The sequence below is a fragment of the Pogona vitticeps genome, chromosome 1 (genome assembly GCF_051106095.1).
Source record: "Pogona vitticeps strain Pit_001003342236 chromosome 1, PviZW2.1, whole genome shotgun sequence".
NCBI lineage: Eukaryota > Metazoa > Chordata > Lepidosauria > Squamata > Agamidae > Pogona > Pogona vitticeps.
Genome location: NC_135783.1, coordinates 138281235 through 138301539, shown reverse-complemented (window position 1 = coordinate 138301539; position 20305 = coordinate 138281235). Strand labels below are relative to the sequence as shown.

The 20305-nt window shown below is 41.0% G+C and overlaps 1 protein-coding gene and 2 long non-coding RNA genes across 4 annotated transcripts in view; 1 reads left to right on the top strand and 2 right to left on the bottom strand.

Annotated features, from left to right (window-relative positions):
- Positions 1–19634, top strand: part of NBAS (NBAS subunit of NRZ tethering complex) — a 234840-nt gene extending 215206 nt beyond the window's left edge. For both annotated transcript variants that reach the window (XM_073001737.2, XM_078388309.1), the window contains exons 51-52: positions 3737–3865; positions 18864–19634. In XM_073001737.2, the coding sequence (XP_072857838.2) occupies positions 3737–3865; positions 18864–19139 (405 nt within the window). In that variant the 3' untranslated portion in view covers positions 19140–19634. The remainder of the gene's footprint in view (positions 1–3736; positions 3866–18863) is intronic.
- LOC144587500 (uncharacterized) lies at positions 11499–13756 on the bottom strand. Its single transcript, XR_013542654.1, has 2 exons — positions 13147–13756; positions 11499–12106 (listed from the first exon to the last, which is right to left on the bottom strand). It is a non-coding gene; the product is annotated as an uncharacterized LOC144587500 (long non-coding RNA).
- On the bottom strand, positions 15236–16023 carry LOC144587499 (uncharacterized). Its single transcript, XR_013542653.1, has 2 exons — positions 15934–16023; positions 15236–15401 (listed from the first exon to the last, which is right to left on the bottom strand). It is a non-coding gene; the product is annotated as an uncharacterized LOC144587499 (long non-coding RNA).
- Positions 19635–20305: the final 671 nt, after the last annotated feature.

The window sequence follows — 20305 nt, the reverse complement described above, 5'->3', positions numbered from 1 at the left end:
GGAACAAAAACGGCCTGTTACGGGATTAATCAGTTTTCAATGCACTGTAGGTCAATGGAGACTTGACTTACAGACTTTTTGACTTGAGAACTGCCTTCCAATACGGATTAAGTTCTCAAGTCAAGACCCCACTGTATTAAGCTTTCTCTAATCTTTCTGAACATGTTGTTGTTATTTCTTTATTCTGGGAAATTTCAGGAACAACAAAACCCTTACAAAACACCAAATGAAACAAAGCACATTATAGATTTCTAGACATTTTCTATGTACCCGGGAAGTACAATTTATTGCCACATGTACAGTGTTTGCAAAAATAAATGCTGATGGCTATTACAGTGCAGAGCCTAGGTGAAGCAGCAGTTTTTATAGCGCTGGTAACATTTTATATTTGCAAACCCATCAAAACCATAAGTGAAGAAGCAGCAGTATAGTAGGTTTGACAAAACTATATACAGTGGTGCCTCGCACAACGAGTGCCTCACACAACGATGAATTCACATAACGATGTCTTTTTCTGATCAATTTGCTGCCTCACACAGCGATGTTTCCTATGGGGGATTTTCACATAACGATGTCCCTTTTCCCTCATTTAAAAGTGCCTTAAACTGTTAGGAAACTGTTTTAAATGCTTGGCATCGATAGTCCAGCTTGTGAAAGGTATGCAAACTTAATTTGGTGTTGTTCTGAGTCTTCGTTCATTTTTGCTGATTTTTTTATTTTTCCGTCCAATACATTTCAATGAGGAAAAATAAAAAAATCAGCAAAAATGAACGAAGACTCAGAACAACACCAAATTAAGTTTGCATACCTTTCACAAGCTGGACTATCGATGCCAAGCATTTAAAACAGGTTTCAAACAGTTTAAGGCACTTTTAAATGAGGGAAAAGAGACATCGGAATGCCATTGGAATGTATTGAGTCGGCTTCAATACATTCCAATATAGGAAACATTGTTTCACTCAACGATGTTTCCTATGGGGATTTTCACTGAACGATGGCAATCCGTTCCAATTGGAACGGATTAACCGGTTTTCAATGCATTCCTATGGGAAACGGTGCTTCACAGAACGATGTTTTCACACAACGTTGATTTTTTTGGAACCAATTAACATCGTTGTGTGAGGCACCACTGTAAAACTTAATTCAAAAGAACCCAAACAATGCTCCTGATTGTGAAGACTAACTGGGGGGGGGAAGGGAAAGCATATATAACCAGAGTCCACTTGTAAACGCTTAAGGGAAATGTAGCTGTAGCTGATTCAGAGATGTATGTGAAGCAACAGTGACTAATAACACATCTGGGGCTGGTGTAGGCACAACTCTGGCTTCCCTCTTCACCAAGGGTAATAAATGAGGAGTTAATTTGAGAGCATCCTTTCTGGAGCAAGTTTGCCTCCTGCTTAAACATGGTTAATTGGACCTGGGGTTGATAGCTAACCGGAATGTGTAGGGACCCTATGTTTGCATGACACAACGCTACTGTTATTTTGGAGTGTCCATCATTGCTCCATATTGGACCCAGCAAAGCAGCCAGTGAGTGTGTGTGCCCATTTAGGTTCCTCTTCTCTTTGCCATCTCTTACACACAGGGTTGTAGTAGAACAGCATCTGGAGGGCCCTTACACTCCCCACCCATTTGTTTGGTAAACTTTAATAAGACCTTGGCAATTGTAGGAGTAGGGCTGACAGATCAGGTTTTTGATCTCATTCATGATTTCCCATATTTAGCTGAGTCTAGAACTAAACCTAAGAGAATAAGAAGTGTTAGGGATTACATAAAAGCGAATAGCCATTTATTACAGGAGGAAGCAAACCAGAAGAATTTAAAAAATATATATACCAAGCTTGTGTGCCCAGCTTTTAGGCTCTTTAAGCCATAGAACAGCCATCAGTCTCTGAAGGTAAACTCAATATGAATAAATGTGCATGTGAACTCCATACACAGACCCTTTTTTAAAAGTCAAGAGTTACCTAGTATGAGATGGGTGAAGGTTGTGCCCATCTTTGTGGAAAGAGCCCAGCTCGGTTGCTTGGTTCATGCTGTAGTTTCTTGAAAAGATTCATGCTAGAGGAACCAGATGTCATTCTTTCCTGTGGCTTCTGTATGTTTAGGGACAACCAAAGGGTTATGAATCTCTGGGAGTAAATGTGGAAACATCCTTTCTTCTTGCTAAACAGTTATGGTGTTGTTTAGATTTTAATGGGTTGTCTTACTCCTTTCTACCCACAGTAAAGGTTGAAAAGTGAAATGAGGGAATTTAAAAGAAAAACCCTTTTAGACTACATCTCTTAAATCAGGATTGGAAATTGTGGCTGGAAGTGGCTTTAGGTCCTTGGTTAAGGAAAAGTCCCGTTGGTCATTATTCACCCAAGCATCTATCACAGAACAATGCGGCATCAGTTACAAAAAACTAGAGTAGAGGCCCTTGGTGGAGAAGGACTTTTTGAGAAAGCCAGAGGATTATAGTCCAATTCAGGTTTACAGAATCTGGTTCACGTAGTCCTGCCCCCTTCCACTGTGGCATTGCACCAACTATCATGAGCAGGCCTGAAAAGGAGAGATTGCTGCTCTTATGCAAGCTCTGCATACAAGTAGGAATCCTAAAAAAATCGAGGATTTGGAGGCTGTGGGAAAGCCTTCACAAGCAAGAACATTTCCTCTTCAGACATGGTGATGATGGCCTGAGCAAAGACATGGCAGAAGGGGCAAGGCTAAGTACACCCCTCTCCATGTGTTCAGACTTCCAGATAGGCCACAGAAACATTGATCTGTTCCTGGATCCCCACTTCATCTTCTTTACTCCGTGCTCTTATTTTGACACGTGTGCAATATCTGTCCTTGCCTTAATTATTCCATACGGCTTAATGATAAGAAATGCTGAGAGAAGGATTATGTGGGGCCAATAAGGGAATGCGTTCAGAATTTAGTGCTTAATTATGTTCATCCTTCTGATCTAAGAGGATAAGGTGTGGTTAATTGAACAATGGTCTGCAGCCATTGACAAGCATCATTGGATAATCTGGGGCGGGGTGATGTTTAGGGTGATAGCAGGCAATACTAAGAGCACTTGAATTTTCTTGAATCTAAACACACAGCGTATTTCCTGCACATACCTCTGGTTTGCAGGTTCCTTTACTGAGAAAGCTGATGTACATCAAAGGGGCCCAAGGCAATATGAACCTGTTTCTGAGGCATGCTTTGATTTTTGTCGTGAACCTTTGACACGAAGGCCAGCAAATGGAACGTTGCCATGGGCCGCAGGCTCTGGCTTACCGTCCCACCTTTTCATGGCAAAATCAAAAAATGCCACATCATGACGACCAGCTGCTTGAGCTGAGTGGCTTCCCGTTCAGGCAGTCAGCTGTTAGAAATGTCTCTCTCTCTGTAGCAGAAGGCAGTAGTGGTAAGAGAGAGAATGAAGTGAACACTGAGTAAGTGAGCTGTGCAGTGCAGTCTCCTCTCTTTTCACCTGCCAGATGCAGGTCCCTTGGTTCTCCAGCAGGAGCAACAAGAGAGAGTGATGGCAGCAGTGGCTGCTTTTACCCACAATGACTCTTATGGGACTTTCAAGGAACAGAACACTCAATGGGAATTTTCCAGGTGCTTTGCTCTGCTTTTCAAATGGGCTGATTTTTGTTCGTTTTCTTGCTTTAAAAAGGTTTGCTCTCGACTGTCCTGAACTTGAATGCCAGTTGTGTCACTCCGCCCTCTCTGAAGCTTTTGTTTTCCTTTCCAGTGCACAAGAGACCTGTGCATGCTGCTCCTCAACGAGTCCCTTCTGCTACCATCCCTGAAACTGCTTGTGGAAAGCGGAGATCAAGATCTTCACTCAGTGGCACTGCAGCAGATAACAGCTTTTGCTCAGGTATGAGTAGTTGAATCCACCATCCTTCCTCATTCCGGGTGATAAATTAGCTCTTTTATCTTTGAGCAGGAAGCCAGGCGTCTTGAGTGTGTTATCATTATTATGACTTTCCGAAGCTTTTGTGTGTGTAATCTGCTGAACCATGGGGCTAGGCCGTTCTTTTTATACACTCAAGGTGATTAAAACGAACAATCTCTTTGGAATTATTATTATTTTACGTTACGTGTCTAACCAGTCATTTAGTCAAATGACAAAAGACCTTTTATATCGACTTCATGCTTCAGCTGTTCAGTTTAGATGATGCATGAGCCGCTAATTCTATGTGAAGGGGAATCATTGGACCTGAGAAGTTCTTGACATAATTCTGACTACAGGGCTTCCTGTGCATTTGGCAGAAGTATTTGATTAATAATACCCTTATTAGTGATGTCCAAAGTGAAACATCTGACACTGAAAACTGTGTGATTCTTTGTTTAAGGGAAATAAATAAGCACAGGCTTGAATTAGTGCTTTCTTAGGTAAAGGTAAATGTTCCCCTTGACAATTTGTCCAGTTGTGTCCGACTCTGGGAGATGGTGTTCATCCCCGTTTCCAACCCACAGAGCTAGCGTTTTTCCAAAGACAATCTTCCATGGTTACGTGGCCAGCGCGACTAGACACAGAATGCTGTTACCTTCCCACTGAGGTGGTCCCTATTTATCTACTTGCATTTGCATGCTTTCGAGCTGCTAGGTTGGCGGGAGCTGGGACAAGCGACGGGCGCTCACTCCGTCGCATGGATCTTACAACTGCAGGTCTTCTGACTTTGCAGCACAGAGGCTTCTGCGGTTTAATTAGTAAATTAAAAAATACCTCTCTCTCTCTCTCTCTCTCTCTCTCTCTCTCACACACACACACACACACACACACAAAGCCTAGATGCATTTAACTGAAACAACCACAGGTCCGGACTGTCCCTTCCCCCCAACCGCCTCCAGTCCCTCTGTAGCTTTCCCCGTGACAAATGGCATGCCTGGGGGACTTCAGCATCCTTGTGCAGGTGAATCTCTATGCTGTGGCCCTGGAGTTCATGGATACCATGACATCCATACGCTTATCCCACTTTGTGAAAGGTCCCACCCATACGGCTGGACATATTCTTGGTCCAGTATTTACAGCTGTCAGAGATAAGGATGATCTGAGGGTTACGCATATAACAACTTCTGCCTTGTCCTGGCTGGACCATCATCTGCTAAAGTCTGAGTTGACAATGATGGCTCCCATTTGTGGGGAGGTTGGACTCATTAAGAGTGTCTTCCCCAAAGGCTGTTGGACACAGTCCGGTCCTAGGAGGCTGGGGGGGATGTGTGTTCCCAACCAACCTGGTTGGTGCTCCTGTTAAAACCCAGGTCACCAGGCAGTATTCCTGGAAAGCAAAACCTTGACACAGAGCTGGCACTGCTCAGCACCATGGGTGTGCAAGGGAAAAGGCAGGGCCTGCTCACTGTCTCAAAGTATTGCTGGCCATTGGTTTTACAGTGCTGACAGCTTTATGGACGTTTAGCTTTCAAAAGATGGCAGTGGGAAGCCCGGATACTAGGCATTCAACTGTGCTTGCCTGCAATAAAAGGAACAGCCTCCTTTTGCCAGCTTCTCTGCAGTTGCAGAACTTTGTGTTGGCTTTCGATAAACCGCAGCCAGCTGCCAACTCAGTCTTTTGTCTCTCATCAGAAATAACAAGGCCTCCTCTGATAATGAATGTTGTGTATGAATAATTGAAGCGAAGTTAGTGTTGCCTCTTTAACTGGTTTATCTGCTGTAGCAAGTTACAGTATTTGTCTTTAAAATGGCTTGTTTCAGGAAAGGAGACCAGAAGGAGTGGGAGGTTTCAGTACTAGCTACATGTTTAAGATTCATATTTCTTTGAATATTGCTATAGTTTTCCAAATCATCTATTTAACCATACAAGCAAACAATACTTGCCTAATCTCTATAGAATCAAGCCAAAGTTTCTGCTGTCAAAAAGTCTATTTTATTAAAACATTTTAATTCTAATTTCCATCAAAAACACAAGTATATCAAATAAGGCTTAAACTTTCCTTCTCCCCATACTGTATGTACGTATCCATGCATGTGTGTTTATGTGTGAGAGAGATTCACACACCACTAAAACAACAAGAATGCATCAGAATAGTAGCAAACTGTTAAATAATAACAATTCATACTGTCATAACCAGACATGGATTTTATTACCTTCAGATAAATTTTACTCATCAAAGTATATGTTTTTTTTCATTATCTAGTTTATGTTACTTCTGTAGATATTAAAATTGTGTATGTGGTGACCTAATAAAGCATACTAAAGTCTATGTTATAGTTCTTCTTTGTGGCCTCTGTGAATCACACTATGGATAATCCGCACATGCACAGAGCCTTGTCAGAATATTCTATCTAGAGCTTCTGCGGCAGCAAAGGAAAATACATTAGCATAGCCCTCACCCCCCTGCTATATGTACCTTGGCACCAAGGCTGTCCCGTCAGTTTCTTTCAACCGCTGCATTGAGAGCCTCCATCGTTGCTTCTGTAAGAAATCTGAAAACAAAACGAGGAAACTTACTGAACTTTATTTATTATTATTATCCTTATTATTAGGCCAAAGCGTCCCCTCCTCCCACCTTTCCGTTGTTTTCTTTTCTAAACCAGTGTTTTCTTTTCTAAACTGAGAGGGAAACACCATTCACTTCTGCATTTTTATAAAAATGAAGGAAAGTGTATTTTCAGTAGAGGTACAGGTACATAGCAGGCCCTGGGAAGCAGAATTAGCCTGCAGATCCACTGTAGTTGCTCACTCCTAGTTTATTCAGAAGAGAGATGACCATATGCACTTCTTTTCCTAATCATAGCTCAAGTCTCTTTTATATGCATAATCTGTATTGTGGACAAGAAGCTACTGGTAGAACACAAAATAGCAAGACACAATGGTTTCCTATAGGCAAATGTGTTACCCCCTCATCTATTCAACCTGTATGAGAACATATAATATGGAAAGCCAGACTAGACTAGGAGGAGTGAACATTGATGGAAGAAATATCAATAATGTAAGATGCGCAGATGACACCGTCTTACTGGTAGAAAGCAGCAATGTCTTGAAATGACTTTTGGTGGAAGTGAACAAAGTGCTAAAGCAGGATTCAGATGGACATTAAGAAGATGAAAATCATGACTACAGAAGAACTACACCACGTTAATGTTGACAATGAAGAAACTGAAATAGTTAAAAGGTTTTATATATTTAATCATCAATCCAACAGGAGACAGTAGCCAAGAAATCAGAAGAAGACTGAGACTTGGAAGGGCAGCAATGAAAGAATTAGAAAAGACCATCAAGTGGAAGGATATCTCACTGGAGACTAATACCAAGATCGTCCACACTCTTGTATTTCTAATTGCCATGTATGGGTGAGAGAGCTGGACAGTAGAGAAAAAGCTGACAGGGGGAAAAACACAGACAAAAAAAACCCCAATTCGTTTGAAATGTGGTGCCAGAGGAATGCTTTGCAGATACCCTGGATGGCCAGCAAGACAAACAAGTGGGTCCTAGATTAAATCAAGTCCGAACTATCTCTGGAGGCAAAAATGTTGAAACTGAGAGATATGAGAAGGCAAGATTTTCTGGAAAAAACAATGATGCTAGGAAAGGTTGAAGGCAGCAGGAAAAGAGGGAGACCAAATATGAGATGGATTGATGACCTAAGGAACCCACAGGCTTGAGTTTACAAGAGCTGAGCAGGGCTGTTGACAAAAGGACATTTTGGTGATCTCTCATTCATTCATTGCCATAAGTTGCAGGTGACTTGACAGCATGAAAGAATGACAGAAGAGAGGGAATATTAGCTAAACCTTTGGATAAGGAGGGAATGGACTGGAAGGGCTGAAAACTGGGGTTGCAGATAAAGAAGCCAGGAGCTAAAAGGTTTGGATTCACTCAAGCAAACATTTTTTTCATGTCTAGTTTGTCCAGGACAAAAATGAATTGCATGGAAGTTTTCAGATGATTTCACTGTCTGAACTGTATCCCATGATTGTTGAATATGAACTCTGCAGTAGGACTTGAAGACTTTGTTGTCTTAGGAGTGCCTAATGCGCGGGGTCATGTAAATTAGAATGCCATGCTCCATAATTGTGTTTATACTCCTGCAGCAGTATTCTGTGCCCATCCAATAATAGCAGATGGTATATTAGAAGAGAGCAGATGATAATACGATTCCAGAACTCTTGACTGGGATCCAAAGGAGTTGGTCCATCGATGGAATTGTTTCCATCAGCCCAACAAGGAAGGGACAATTCTCCCCCTCCTCAGCCCTTTTGTGTTCCCTCAAAACCTGTTCCCCGTAAAGCCGAGGAGTCCCTCTGGAGCAGAAAGGGGGGGGGGAAGAGTCCTGTTGTGCTGACAGACAGATCCTGGTAAGGTGTTAAAGTGGTGCCCTCTTTACGTATATCATGCCAACACAACTGTTGCTGCGCCAGGACCCAAGAAACGGGTGGCTTAGTCACTTAGTTGCCTTTAAGTGAACTGAGATGGCTGAATCCATTCACATGTCTTTATCCTATGTGTAAAAATAAAAATAATTTGAGTTTGACTTTTTCACATGCTGTGACACAAACACAACTATTGTGTGAGCACAGCAGTCTGCTTGTGACTCAGCTGTCAGCGGGGAAGAAGCATTAGCAGCAGAAACCCATGTGCGCAGGATTAATGGATGCAGGCCGAGTGCAGGTTACGGTGAAGGAAGGCTGGATCATGCCCCCCCCCCTTTAAATTAAGCTATCTCTCAGGGACCTCATCTTTTATGTCTTCCATAAAATGTCATGTCTACACATGAGCACTGAACAGAGGTGTTTTTTTTAAAGACAATTTTCTTGTCAACCTAACATGAAAAATCATTGCCAGTTATAGCCCACCTAGTATTTTATATTTATTGTCGGAATATTTGAAGGGTATGTTCGACACAGTTGGCTTGTTTTCCAATCAAATTTAGGTATATAAAACACTAAAGGAGAGCATTTTGGAAATGAAAATTAGTTTGGCTGCATGGATTTGTTATACTGTTCCTATGTTAATAAGCTAAAATAACAATTACACAGTCCTCAAACTTAATTCGTTTTCTCCTACATGAATGATGTTTCCTGAGTAAGCTGCTTTATGCCATTTCTTTCTTTGGGGAAATTATCTATGATTTTTCAATAATGCCGTTCTTCTGAAGCCTTGCTTTTTCACGCCAGGGACAGATTTATCTCTCTGTGAGTCTTTAACATTAAACCGGTTAAACAAATGAGCATCGGTTATATCCCGAAACATGTCCCTCTTGCTGTGGATAGCAGCTGAGAAGGATGCCTCACTCGAAGAAGTGGTGGCCATTCCGTGTGCGCAGTGCACCCATGCTCTTTGGGGGATTGTGGTCTGATTTGTGGTTCTTGCATGCACAACAATCGTCCTATCTAGCTTTCTGGGCACCACTGATAGGGGGCAGTATTGTCCCTATAGCGATAAAAAACTAATGGTTATGTAGCCCAAATCATTTTACTTCTCCGCAGAGTGTGCTGCAGCTGGAGCTAATTGTGCATTTTCCACAGTTCTTTTTTCACATATGCACTTTTTCCTCTTTATAACTTCTCGAGTATGGTTTCGCATTCTGTGAAGATAATTTCTTAAGCACAAGCCTACACAGCATGGTAAGGTGTACACATTAGATTGTGTCTTTGTAGTTCATCTAAGTAGCATGGCTAGATATAGAGTTGCCAGCAGAGTGGGTTTGATCAGATAAGTTTAAGGCATGGTCTAAATTTTGATTGGAGTTACTATTTAGAAAGACCCAGTTTAATCACGTGCTACCACCACCCAACAAAGCACATTCTTGTCTGCTATAACGTTAAGATATATTGTTCATAACTCAGAAATGCTTATTTTATTTTTAGAAGGCCTATATTAAGAGACAATGTTGCGTAATTACTGTGCCATAAAGGCTGTGCAGCTTGCTCAGTGCTACACAGACTGGCTCTTTTCACAGGAGGCATAATATATAATTGAACTCCAACCCTCTAGCCCTAACAGTCAGATGACTAAGCTACCCCCCCCCTTCCTGCTGCTTCTAGCTGCCAATTAATGAGTTGCCGGGATTCTCATGCATGTGCCAAGCCTGCATGTGCGTTACTCCTGAGAATCCCAACAGCAACTCAGTAATTGTCAGCTAGAAGTGGCTGAATGTTATGCTGTTTTCTTTCTGCATACAAGGCAAAGGATTTCAGCCAATGATTCATTTTTAAAAAAATCCTAATTACTTCCATTTAATTACCAAAACTTATTGAAACAGGTGTTTCTGAGGGCCCTGGAAAAAGGATTCAGAAAGTGTGCACTTCGAGAGAAATAGGAGCATGATTTTGTTTATACAAAGTTGTAGAGGAAAAATAGTGTCACCCTTAAAAAAAAAATCAGCATCACGTGAAGGAAGCAATCCCTGAGATTTTAAGAGGTCTTTCAAGAATTTCCAGCATTGTATCAAGTCTGGAGGGAAGGAGAAAGGCCCAAGACTGAAAAAAACGAGCATGAGTTAGAAAATAGATATGATCTTCTTCTTCTTCTCATTATACAGAACCAAAATTTATAGTCCTTCCCTTTGAATTGCATCAGTTTAGACAAAAAGCATATACCAATAAAAATAATGATTTCAGTTTTTAAAACTTTTTTTCAATTGTTGTTTTTTTTTTTACCCATTCTGCTTGCCTGCAACAATATCATTTTCAGCCCTTGAAAAACTCAAGGAACTGTTGTGGTGCTTGTGGTACTAGTTCAGCGTCTCCGATATAAGCACTCCCTTCTCCTACCAAGGCACAGGCAAGAGAATGAGATGGGACACTTCCTCTTCAGTTTTGAGTGAACTGGAGCTTTGAATGCCACTTGATCCCAGTTCTCTGGTTGAGCGTAAGACTCTTTAAATGACTGTCTGATGTTGGCTTTTCTCAGCTCCCTATAGGTTTTTTGAGGGGGAGAGGGAGGCGATAGACAACACAGCTGTGCCTCAGGAGAGGGAGTGCATGAGCCGAAACATGCCACAGACTGTAAAACTGGGGTTCAGCATGACACCCAAAACAGCACATATTAGGTTGCAATCAGAAACTCAGTAAGTCAAATGTTATATTCAGCATCTTTGACTTGTAGGCCTATCAATACAATAGATGAACCCTATGAGCAAAGCAGAATACTCTTATTGAACATTGCCATGCCTACATGTAGGTTGTTTTCGTCCGAGCCAAAACTTGGTTATACAGGTAATCATAGCCTTCTGGAAGAGGCAGGCTGTTTGCCTTCTATTTTCAATGCCAATTTCTTGGAAAACGTGGGGATTGGAAGATCCATTCCCCCTCTACACAAGATCCCACTCACTGCTCTGACCACAATACTGCGAATCACACCACGTCATCATCTCACCACGGGACTAAGAGCTACTTCAGAGCCTGCTCCCCCTGCTGCATGAATGCGGATTTGCCTCTCCCCCAGGAATCCATTCAGTGCCATTGCTTTCTGTTAAGGGAGTGTGCGTCTGTGACTTTATCTTGTCTCTCGCAGAGTAAAGAGCAGATAAACGCACACAACAGCTTCTTCTTATCAGCAGTGTATTTACAAAATATATACAGGATATACATACATACAGCACTTCAGTATTCAAACCAGCAGCATGACATGCAGACATCAGTATAAAGGAGGAGAGAATGACTGTACAGAGTTCATTTCTTAAATACAATTCTGGCATCAGTCTGGTCCAATCCCGTCTAAGGTGACTTCATGCACACAGGTGTGGCAATCTTCATATTGCAGAGAAATTGCATCAGCCAGGGATGAAGGAAGGACGTCATCTCAATCTTGTTCTGCACACACACATATTATGTTCAGGCTATATAAAAATTATATACCTTAACACTCCTCCTAATTTTTAAATTGCCTGAACCCATTACACATTCCCAATGCATCTATACACTTTTCATGCTTTTGAGCACACAACGGTTTAGTCAAAATGTCTGCAATATTTTCTTCAGTCTTACAATATTCTAATTCAATTAGTTTTCCTTTTACAGCTTCCCTTACGTTATGATATTTAATATCAACATGTTTGCTCCTGTTTTTTACTCTATCTGTTTTGGCCATTTGTATACAAGTGGTATTATTTTCCATTACTTTTATTGCATTATCTGTTTTACACTTTAAGTCTCTTGTTAATTGTTTATACCAAATTAATTCAGAGCATAAATCTGACAAGGCAGCAAACTCTGCTTCAGAAGTTGAGATTGCTACAGAATTTTGCTTTCGTGATTTCCAACCAACTATATTACTTCCAAATTTTATGACAAATCCAGTCATAGATTTTCTGTCTTTTTCATCGTTAGCCCAGTCACTATCCACATAAGCTGACAGTTTTAAATTTTTTGATGGTTGCAAAATTAAACGATAATTATATGTTCCCTTTAGGTATCTAAAAATCCTTTTTAATCCTTGCCAGTGTTTTTCACTAGGTTTTTCTATATATCTACTGAGTATGTTTACTGACGCCGCTATGTCCGGGCGCGTCCAGTTCGCTAGATACATTAGGCTCCCTATTGCTGAGTGATATAAATCTTTATTTTCAAAATCTTTACTTATTTCATCTTCCTTTTGAAAATCCACTGTCATGGGAGTACTCACATTCTTGCACTCTCCCATACAATATTTTTCTAACATTTGTTTTATTTTGTGTTCTTGACTTAATTCAAGTCCATGTTCTGTTTTCTTTATTTGTACACCCAGATAATTTTGTATTGGCCCTAGATTTTTAAATTTGAATTCCTTTTTTAATTGTTTTTCAAACAACTCTACTTGGCTCTGATCTTTTGCTACAAAACATAGGTCATCAACATACGCCAGAAGAATATTTAAATCATTCCCAACTTTCTTGGTATATAAACAAGGGTCTGCTAGACCGTTCTTGTATCCTAGTTTCATCAAAACTTGGTGTAAACAATCATTCCAATTTTTAGCAGATTGTTTCAAACCATAAATTGCCTTGTTTAGCCTGTACACTAGTTCTGGTTTAGTACCTTCAAAACCTGGTGCTTTTGCCATATATAACTCTTCCTTTAAGTCTGCGTTTAAGTATGCAGTTGTTATATCGTAGTGGTAAATTACATAATTTTTACTGACAGCAAAGGCAAGCGTTGTTCTCAATGTTTCAGATCTAACTGTCGGGGAAAATATCTCATCATAATGTAGAAACCTTTTCTGTGTAAAACCTTGTGCAACCAACCTTGCTTTATATCTGTAGTTTCCGTCATTTTGCAATTTTCTTTTGAACACCCACTTACTACCTATTACCTTATGCTCTGCTGGTAGTTTGGTTTCAGTGAACACGTGATGTTCCTTCATGGAATTCATCTCCTCCTCCATGGCCTCTAACCATTTATTCTTCTCATAGTCAGGAAGCTTCAAAACATCTTTATAATTTCTGGGCTCAATATAAACATTACACACTGTAATACCATTCACTCCAAATCTATTGGGCGGCACACCCTTATTTGCTCTCTGGGACCTCCTGGGACCATGTGAATTTGTGTGTGTTTCTATCTGACTACTAGTGTGTGCTTCCTCCTCTTCCTCTTCCTCATCACTATCTTCTTTTTCTTCTTCTTCTTCATCATCTGTAGTAGCTCCTCCTTCTTCATCATCAGCACAGGACTTCATGCCTTCCTTATGTGTTCCTGTCTGTCTTAATTGACTCTTTCTTTCGTGTAGAGGGATGTATAACTGTGAGTTTGCGTGTACTTGGTCCCAGTTTTCCCCTTCATTAAAACTGGCTGACCTAGAGATTATCACACTTCTATCCCCATCAAAAAACCGGTATGCCTTTGAATTGGGTTCATACCCTACAAATGTCATTTTTCTTGTTTTATTTTTACCTTTTCTTCTGAGTTGTTTCGGGATATGCACCCAAGCCGTGCATCCAAACACTCTCAAATATTTTAAACATGGTTTCTTACCGTATAACAAGAAATATGGTGTGTCATCTATCGAGGAAGAATAAATTCTGTTAACCAAAAAGTTAGAGGTTAGTATCGCTTCACTCCACAGACCATGACGCAACCCAGAGTCTGCCAACAATGCATTTTTCATCTCTTGTAACACTCTGTTGCGTCTCTCAGCAACACCATTCTGAAATGGGCTATATGGGCTCGTTTTTCTATGTCTAATTCCCAGACTTTCTAACCATCTTTGAAACCTAGTGTTTGTAAACTCCGTACCTCTATCCGTTTGCAACTGCGCCACCTTGTGGTCAAATTTCCTCTCTACTGAAAATAACCATTTTCTAAATGTATCAAATACTTCTGTTTTAGATCTTAGTGTATAACAATAAGAAAACCTTGTAAAATCATCCACTAGAACCATTGCATATTTCGCTCCTCCTAATGATGGAGGAAATGGTCCCATTAAATCTGCATGAACTAATTCAAATGGCCTGGTTGTGACTCTGTCACTTTTCCTCCCTTTTGGGGCCACATTTGTCTTGCTACTTTTACAGACATTACAGTCCAAGTAATTTTTGCATTCCTTTATGTTTACATCCCTGGCAAAATGTTCCATTTTCTGTAATGATCTAAAATTTACATGACCCAGCCTCCTATGCAGTAAATGTATACAGTTATGATGTTGTGGTTTGTTTGTATGTATCACATGTGCACTTTCATGTGTCTGGCTCTTTAACATGTACAGATTATTTTCTTGCTTCACTTTTGCAACTATTTTACCATTTTTCTTAATTATACACTCCTGTTTCTCAAAAGTGACAGTGAACCCTTGCTCAGCCAACGCTGATACACTTATTATATTAAACGACAATTCAGGAGCGTAAAATACCCCACTTATCTCAGTATTCAACGAAGGAATGTAAACAGTTCCTTGTCCTTCGACGGCCGTCTCTTGTGAATTTGCCATCATCACACTTCTGAGGCTGGTTTTATCTAAAAGACAAAAGAGATCTCTATTATTAGACAAATGTACGACAGCCCCCGAGTCAATGAGCCACGCCTCTGTGTGGCTGCCCGGAACCTTGTCCCTCGTTCCTCTGGTAACCAGGGAGACCGGCCTCATGTCGTTTCTTTGTTGAAACCTTTTGGAGACCTTCTTCCTGCCTTCTCTGTTGCTTGGAGGACTTCCGCTTTTGTCACAGTTCCGTTGCAGGTGATTGGTGGATCCGCAGAGGAAACAGGCTTTCGTCATCATCACTCTTCCTCTTTGTTCTCCGTCTGCCCGCCTCCTGGGTACGCTGCCATCAGAGTATCTCTGTCTCTCGTGGTCAGCGCGCACGTGGCTTGACTTTTTGTTCAGCATTCTCTGTTTTAAATGCTGTTCCTCCTGGAGAATTCTGTTTGTCACATATTCTTCTGAAAGCTTAGTTTCTGGCATGCTTTCCAAACTTGTTACTAGCATGGAGTAATCGTCATTCAGAGAACTTAGCAAAATATAAACGCGCTGTTCCTGAGGGAAGACAACGTTCATTAATTGCAGTTGATTAAACATGTCCTTCATATTTTTTAAGTGTTCCGAAGCACATTCATCCTGTTTCATCCTGCATTGGAACAACCTCCTGGTAAGAGAAATCTTTGTGCCTGTCGTCTCCCTCTGATAAATGCCTTTTAGTTTATCCCAGACTGCTTTTGCTGTTGTCAGTCCTTGAATGTGGGTTAGAAGCGAATCTTCAATGGCCAAAATGATCATGGCTAGAGCTCTCTCATGCTCTGCCTCTTCCTCCTCACTGGGCTGCACTGGGGGGGCTGTAACGTAGCGAAAAAGACCCTCCTTTCTCAACAACATCTCCGCTTTAATTGCCCACGTTCTATAATTATTTTCATTCAGTCTATTTATGGCCAGGCCACCTATATTTCCTCCCGTGCTGTATGCCATCCTTGCAGCTCTCTGTATCCTTCCCTTCCCCGGGTTTACAGACGAACTGGTTTCACTATCACTGCTGCTTAAGCTCTCCTCCTCTTTCATTTACTTATTTACTCACGTTTGCAGCGCAGCGGAACGTTGCTGGGCGCATAACCTCTGTTAAGGGAGTGTGCGTCTGTGACTTTATCTTGTCTCTCGCAGAGTAAAGAGCAGATAAACGCACACAACAGCTTCTTCTTATCAGCAGTGTATTTACAAAATATATACAGGATATACATACATACAGCACTTCAGTATTCAAACCAGCAGCATGACATGCAGACATCAGTATAAAGGAGGAGAGAATGACTGTACAGAGTTCATTTCTTAAATACAATTCTGGCATCAGTCTGGTCCAATCCCGTCTAAGGTGACTTCATGCACACAGGTGTGGCAATCTTCATATTGCAGAGAAATTGCATCAGCCAGGGATGAAGGAAGGACGTCATCTCAATCTTGTTCTGCACACACACATATTATGTTCAGGCTATATAAAAATTATATACCTTAACACTTCCCCCCCCCTATGAATCACTGCTTCCCAACTTTGGGTCCCCAGATGTTCTTGGACAACAGCTCCCAGAAATCCTGGCTAGCACAGTTCGTGATGAAGGCCTCTGGGAGTTTTAGTCTGAGAATATTTGGGGACCCAGGGTTGGGAACCGCTGCTATACAAGGACTGGTAAGCGATGGCCCACAAGTGGATCTTGACCTGGTCTTATACAGCCCTTTGGTCTCATTCCCAAAGCTCCATGCAAGAGCTTAGCTTAGGCTTCTGCAAGAGTCTCCATCTCTTCCCCAGAAGTCTCTAGATCTGAAGGGAGAAGGAAAGGGGGATGTCAGAAAGAAGGAGAAAATGGGTGAGCATGCCTGCAAATGGCCCTGCCCACCTCTGTCTTCAAACCTACTCTCCAAAGACATGCACATGACACATGCACATGACACATTACCCTGGAGGAGATGTTGCCCTTGACAAGGAGGACGTTTGTTTGCCCTTGATCTACACACAGTGTGATAGGGATAGGGCACTGTCCTGAAATGAGTAATTTTTATTGTTGAGTCATCATGCCCAGTTAAAGCATTTCTGATCACCGTGGGAGGGGACGGGACATTTTGGCTGCTGTCACATGAATAATTCATCCTACTCTAGCAGCCATCAGAGTACAGAATGTGACCCCATGCCGAGCAGCAACACTATATTATCTTTTTTTCTTTCCCAAATGCCATTGATATAGTAGGTGAACAGTCATTCATCTTGCTAAACACAGTCCTGTAATTAGCGTTTAATGTGCTAGAGCTGTACCGTGGAAGAGTCAAGTTTTGTACAGCACTTACAGTGTGGGTTGGCTTTTACGGGTATTTTTAATGGCCTATTTATTAGTTTTTATCTGGGGATTGAAAGCATGAAGTTTTCTGTGCTATTAAAGCAGCATGGCAATCTGCTGAAGTGCCTGGCAAAACCAGCTTACACTTAAATGAGATCTGCACAAAGCACATTCGGGAACATGCCTGCCTTGTTTTTAGTTTACCACTAAATTCTGGGAAAATTCTAGCAATAGGAATAAAGGCTGCCGTTCGGATATCACTCCTGTTTTCTGTACTTGTACTCAGGCCAGAAGTAGACGTTAGAAATAACTCACAATTACCACTGAAAGCACATTAATGTTGGAAAGAGGGGAGGCAGTCTTTCTGGATTTGTGAAATCAGACTTCAAAGGAATCCATGTTTAAATCCTGAAGACTAGCTACCAAACTGAGCAAGTCAATTTGCACAATCCCAAATGTGAGAGAAGCTTGTATTGTGATGCTCCGATACTCACCTGCATTAAGAATTTCCTTCTGATCATGGACTGTTTCTGACATCTCTTTCTGGCTGTGTCACCTTGAAACAAATTTGGCCATTCTTTAAAAGTATCTGGAGGGAACAAGCAGTTGTAGGTTGAAAACCCGGTGAGCTGCTCAGGTGGCACAAGAGCTTATGGGATTGAACCTTCAAGGTCTCATTTCTGGTGGAAGAGCATGGATAAATGGTGTCTTTAGGCTTCTTGACAGATAAATGAGCATGAACATCAAAAGCTGTGCCCTGGGAACCAGTAGATGCCAGAGGGTAGGCAAGGAACCCATGAGGGGGCAGGCCGTGCATGCATCAGGGGGAGTGTGCGCAGGGGGGGGGAGATCTGTCTCTGCGGCCTGGTCCTGCCAAGGCCACAGACCGTCACCAGGCCACGGACCAGAGGTTGGGAACCCCTGCTCTGTAGCATTTTCTAGGAAGAACTAAGTCCAGACAATTTGTGGGGGCAGGGGAGGCTGCCTGAGCATTCTGACCCTTGCTTTTGTTGAGTTTGTCCCCATAGCAAAGAACTTTAAGGAAGGAGGGGCAAATATTAAGTCTCCACCCCAATGGCCAAGACCAAGATACCGTTTCATTTGTCACAATAAATTATTGTGCATTTGTTCTCTTGTTTGTGACATAGCAGCCCAAAGACACAGGTTTTATCACATCTTGTATCAGAAATGTTTGCAATTTTTGAAAAGTACTGTTGTGAAATGGTGCCACATTTGTATGAAACTTACTAGGTGCTGACCTTTTTTTTTTAAAGGTCTCATCAAGCAGAAGAGAACATCCTTGTTTCAAAGTTAAAAGTGTACTGTCCTGTAAAAGTGTACTATTGTATTTCAATAATAATAACAATAATGACAATAACACTACTACTACTACTACTACTACTACTACTACTACTACTACTACTACTAATAATAATAATAATAATAATAATAATAATACTAATAATACTAATAATACTAATACTAATACTAATACTAATACTAATAATAATACTAATACTACTACTACTACTACTACTACTACTAATAATAATAATAATAATAATAATAATAATAATAATAATAATAATAATAATAATAATAATAATAATAATAATAATAATAATAATAATAATAATAATAATAGTGATGTTCTCTTTTTCCTCCCCCACCCACCCCTCTGTAGGCTGACAATTCCAACTGTGACGCTGAGCTGCTTTCGTTGCTCCTGGATAAGAAGTTGGTGGTGAAGTGTGTTTCCACAGCCTTCTATCCCCACCTGGTTAACCATCTGCTGACCAAGCAGGAGGAAGGGCAGTGGGATGTTGAAGACACAGCAAAACAGCTAGAAGGAGCCGGCTTCCTTGCTGAGGCAGGCTCCCTCCTGATGGCCTATAAAGGAACTAATCCGGCCCTTCAAACTTTTGGTGCAGCCCTCAAGGCTGTTAAGCACTGGATTTAAATTGCTAAGCCTTTCAAATTACACTTCGTACCTGAACTATCTGTTGTTCCAGCTAATCCTGATTTCAGATGGAAATGTTCTCTTAAGAGATGAAGAAAATATGTGCTTCAAGTTAATCACTGCTGCTGTGTATTGCTTAAATTCCTAAGAATGCGCATAACATACTTTCTTGTAGTGTTTCCTCTTGCTATCAGTAACTCTTGTCATACGGATAGGAAATACCTGACTTCAGAAAGTCACGTTCAGTATAACTTATGAAAGGTACTCTAACAAAGAAACAATTTGAGGTTTATATCATAAGGGACGGTGATACCACATCTCTTTGTGTCCAGTGTAGAAGCATATCGATGATGGAAAGCACAGGTGTATTGATGTGTAACAACCCCATTTCAAAGAGAAATGACTGAGAAGAATGTTGAAAGATACTTAACAATTCTTGTATCATGCTCTTTGGAAGTTACAGTTTCTTTACTTTAATTAAAGTCTTTTCCGCCACTTTGCGTTTCTTTTCTTATGTGGCTTTTTGCCCTGAAAGTACAAGGGCCTGAATCTAGCTGGTAATCTGAGCTAGAGTAGAGCCACAGAATCTATGGGATTTGTTGATCGACATTTCCACAATTAAATCAGTGGAATTTGAGCCAAGATTTCTTTACATTTTTATAAAAGGATTCTAGTACCATGTCCTGCACATTCTGAGAAGACTTGGTCATCAGGGTTTGTGCCTGCTTCACCTCTTTCAAGCATTTCCCTATTCTGTTCTTTGTTTTCTGTGGGAGCAATAATACACCTTTTTTTACAGGTAGGTTGAAAGGAAGACTTAGAGCATGGGGAGCTAAATGATTCACAGGATGGGTGGGACTTTTAAAGTGAAAACTTCTGGGAGGCCCATTGATTCATTGAGTTGAAATCAACAGTAGAATTTAACCCATTATCTCCATACACAGCCCAGTAGTACACAGGGAAGACGAGGACATATTCATTGCAGTGTGGCAGCCACTTCATAACAGACCTCTGACGTATCAGCTTGGTTGTTGCTAAGAGAGGAGCTTCAACTGATTAGGGTGGTGGTGGTTTGTTTTCTTTTTAAATGATACCCTTTAATTGCATCTTTGTTTTTATGTTTTAATTGTTGTTGTTTTAATTTGCTTTTAGCACCATTAGCTACC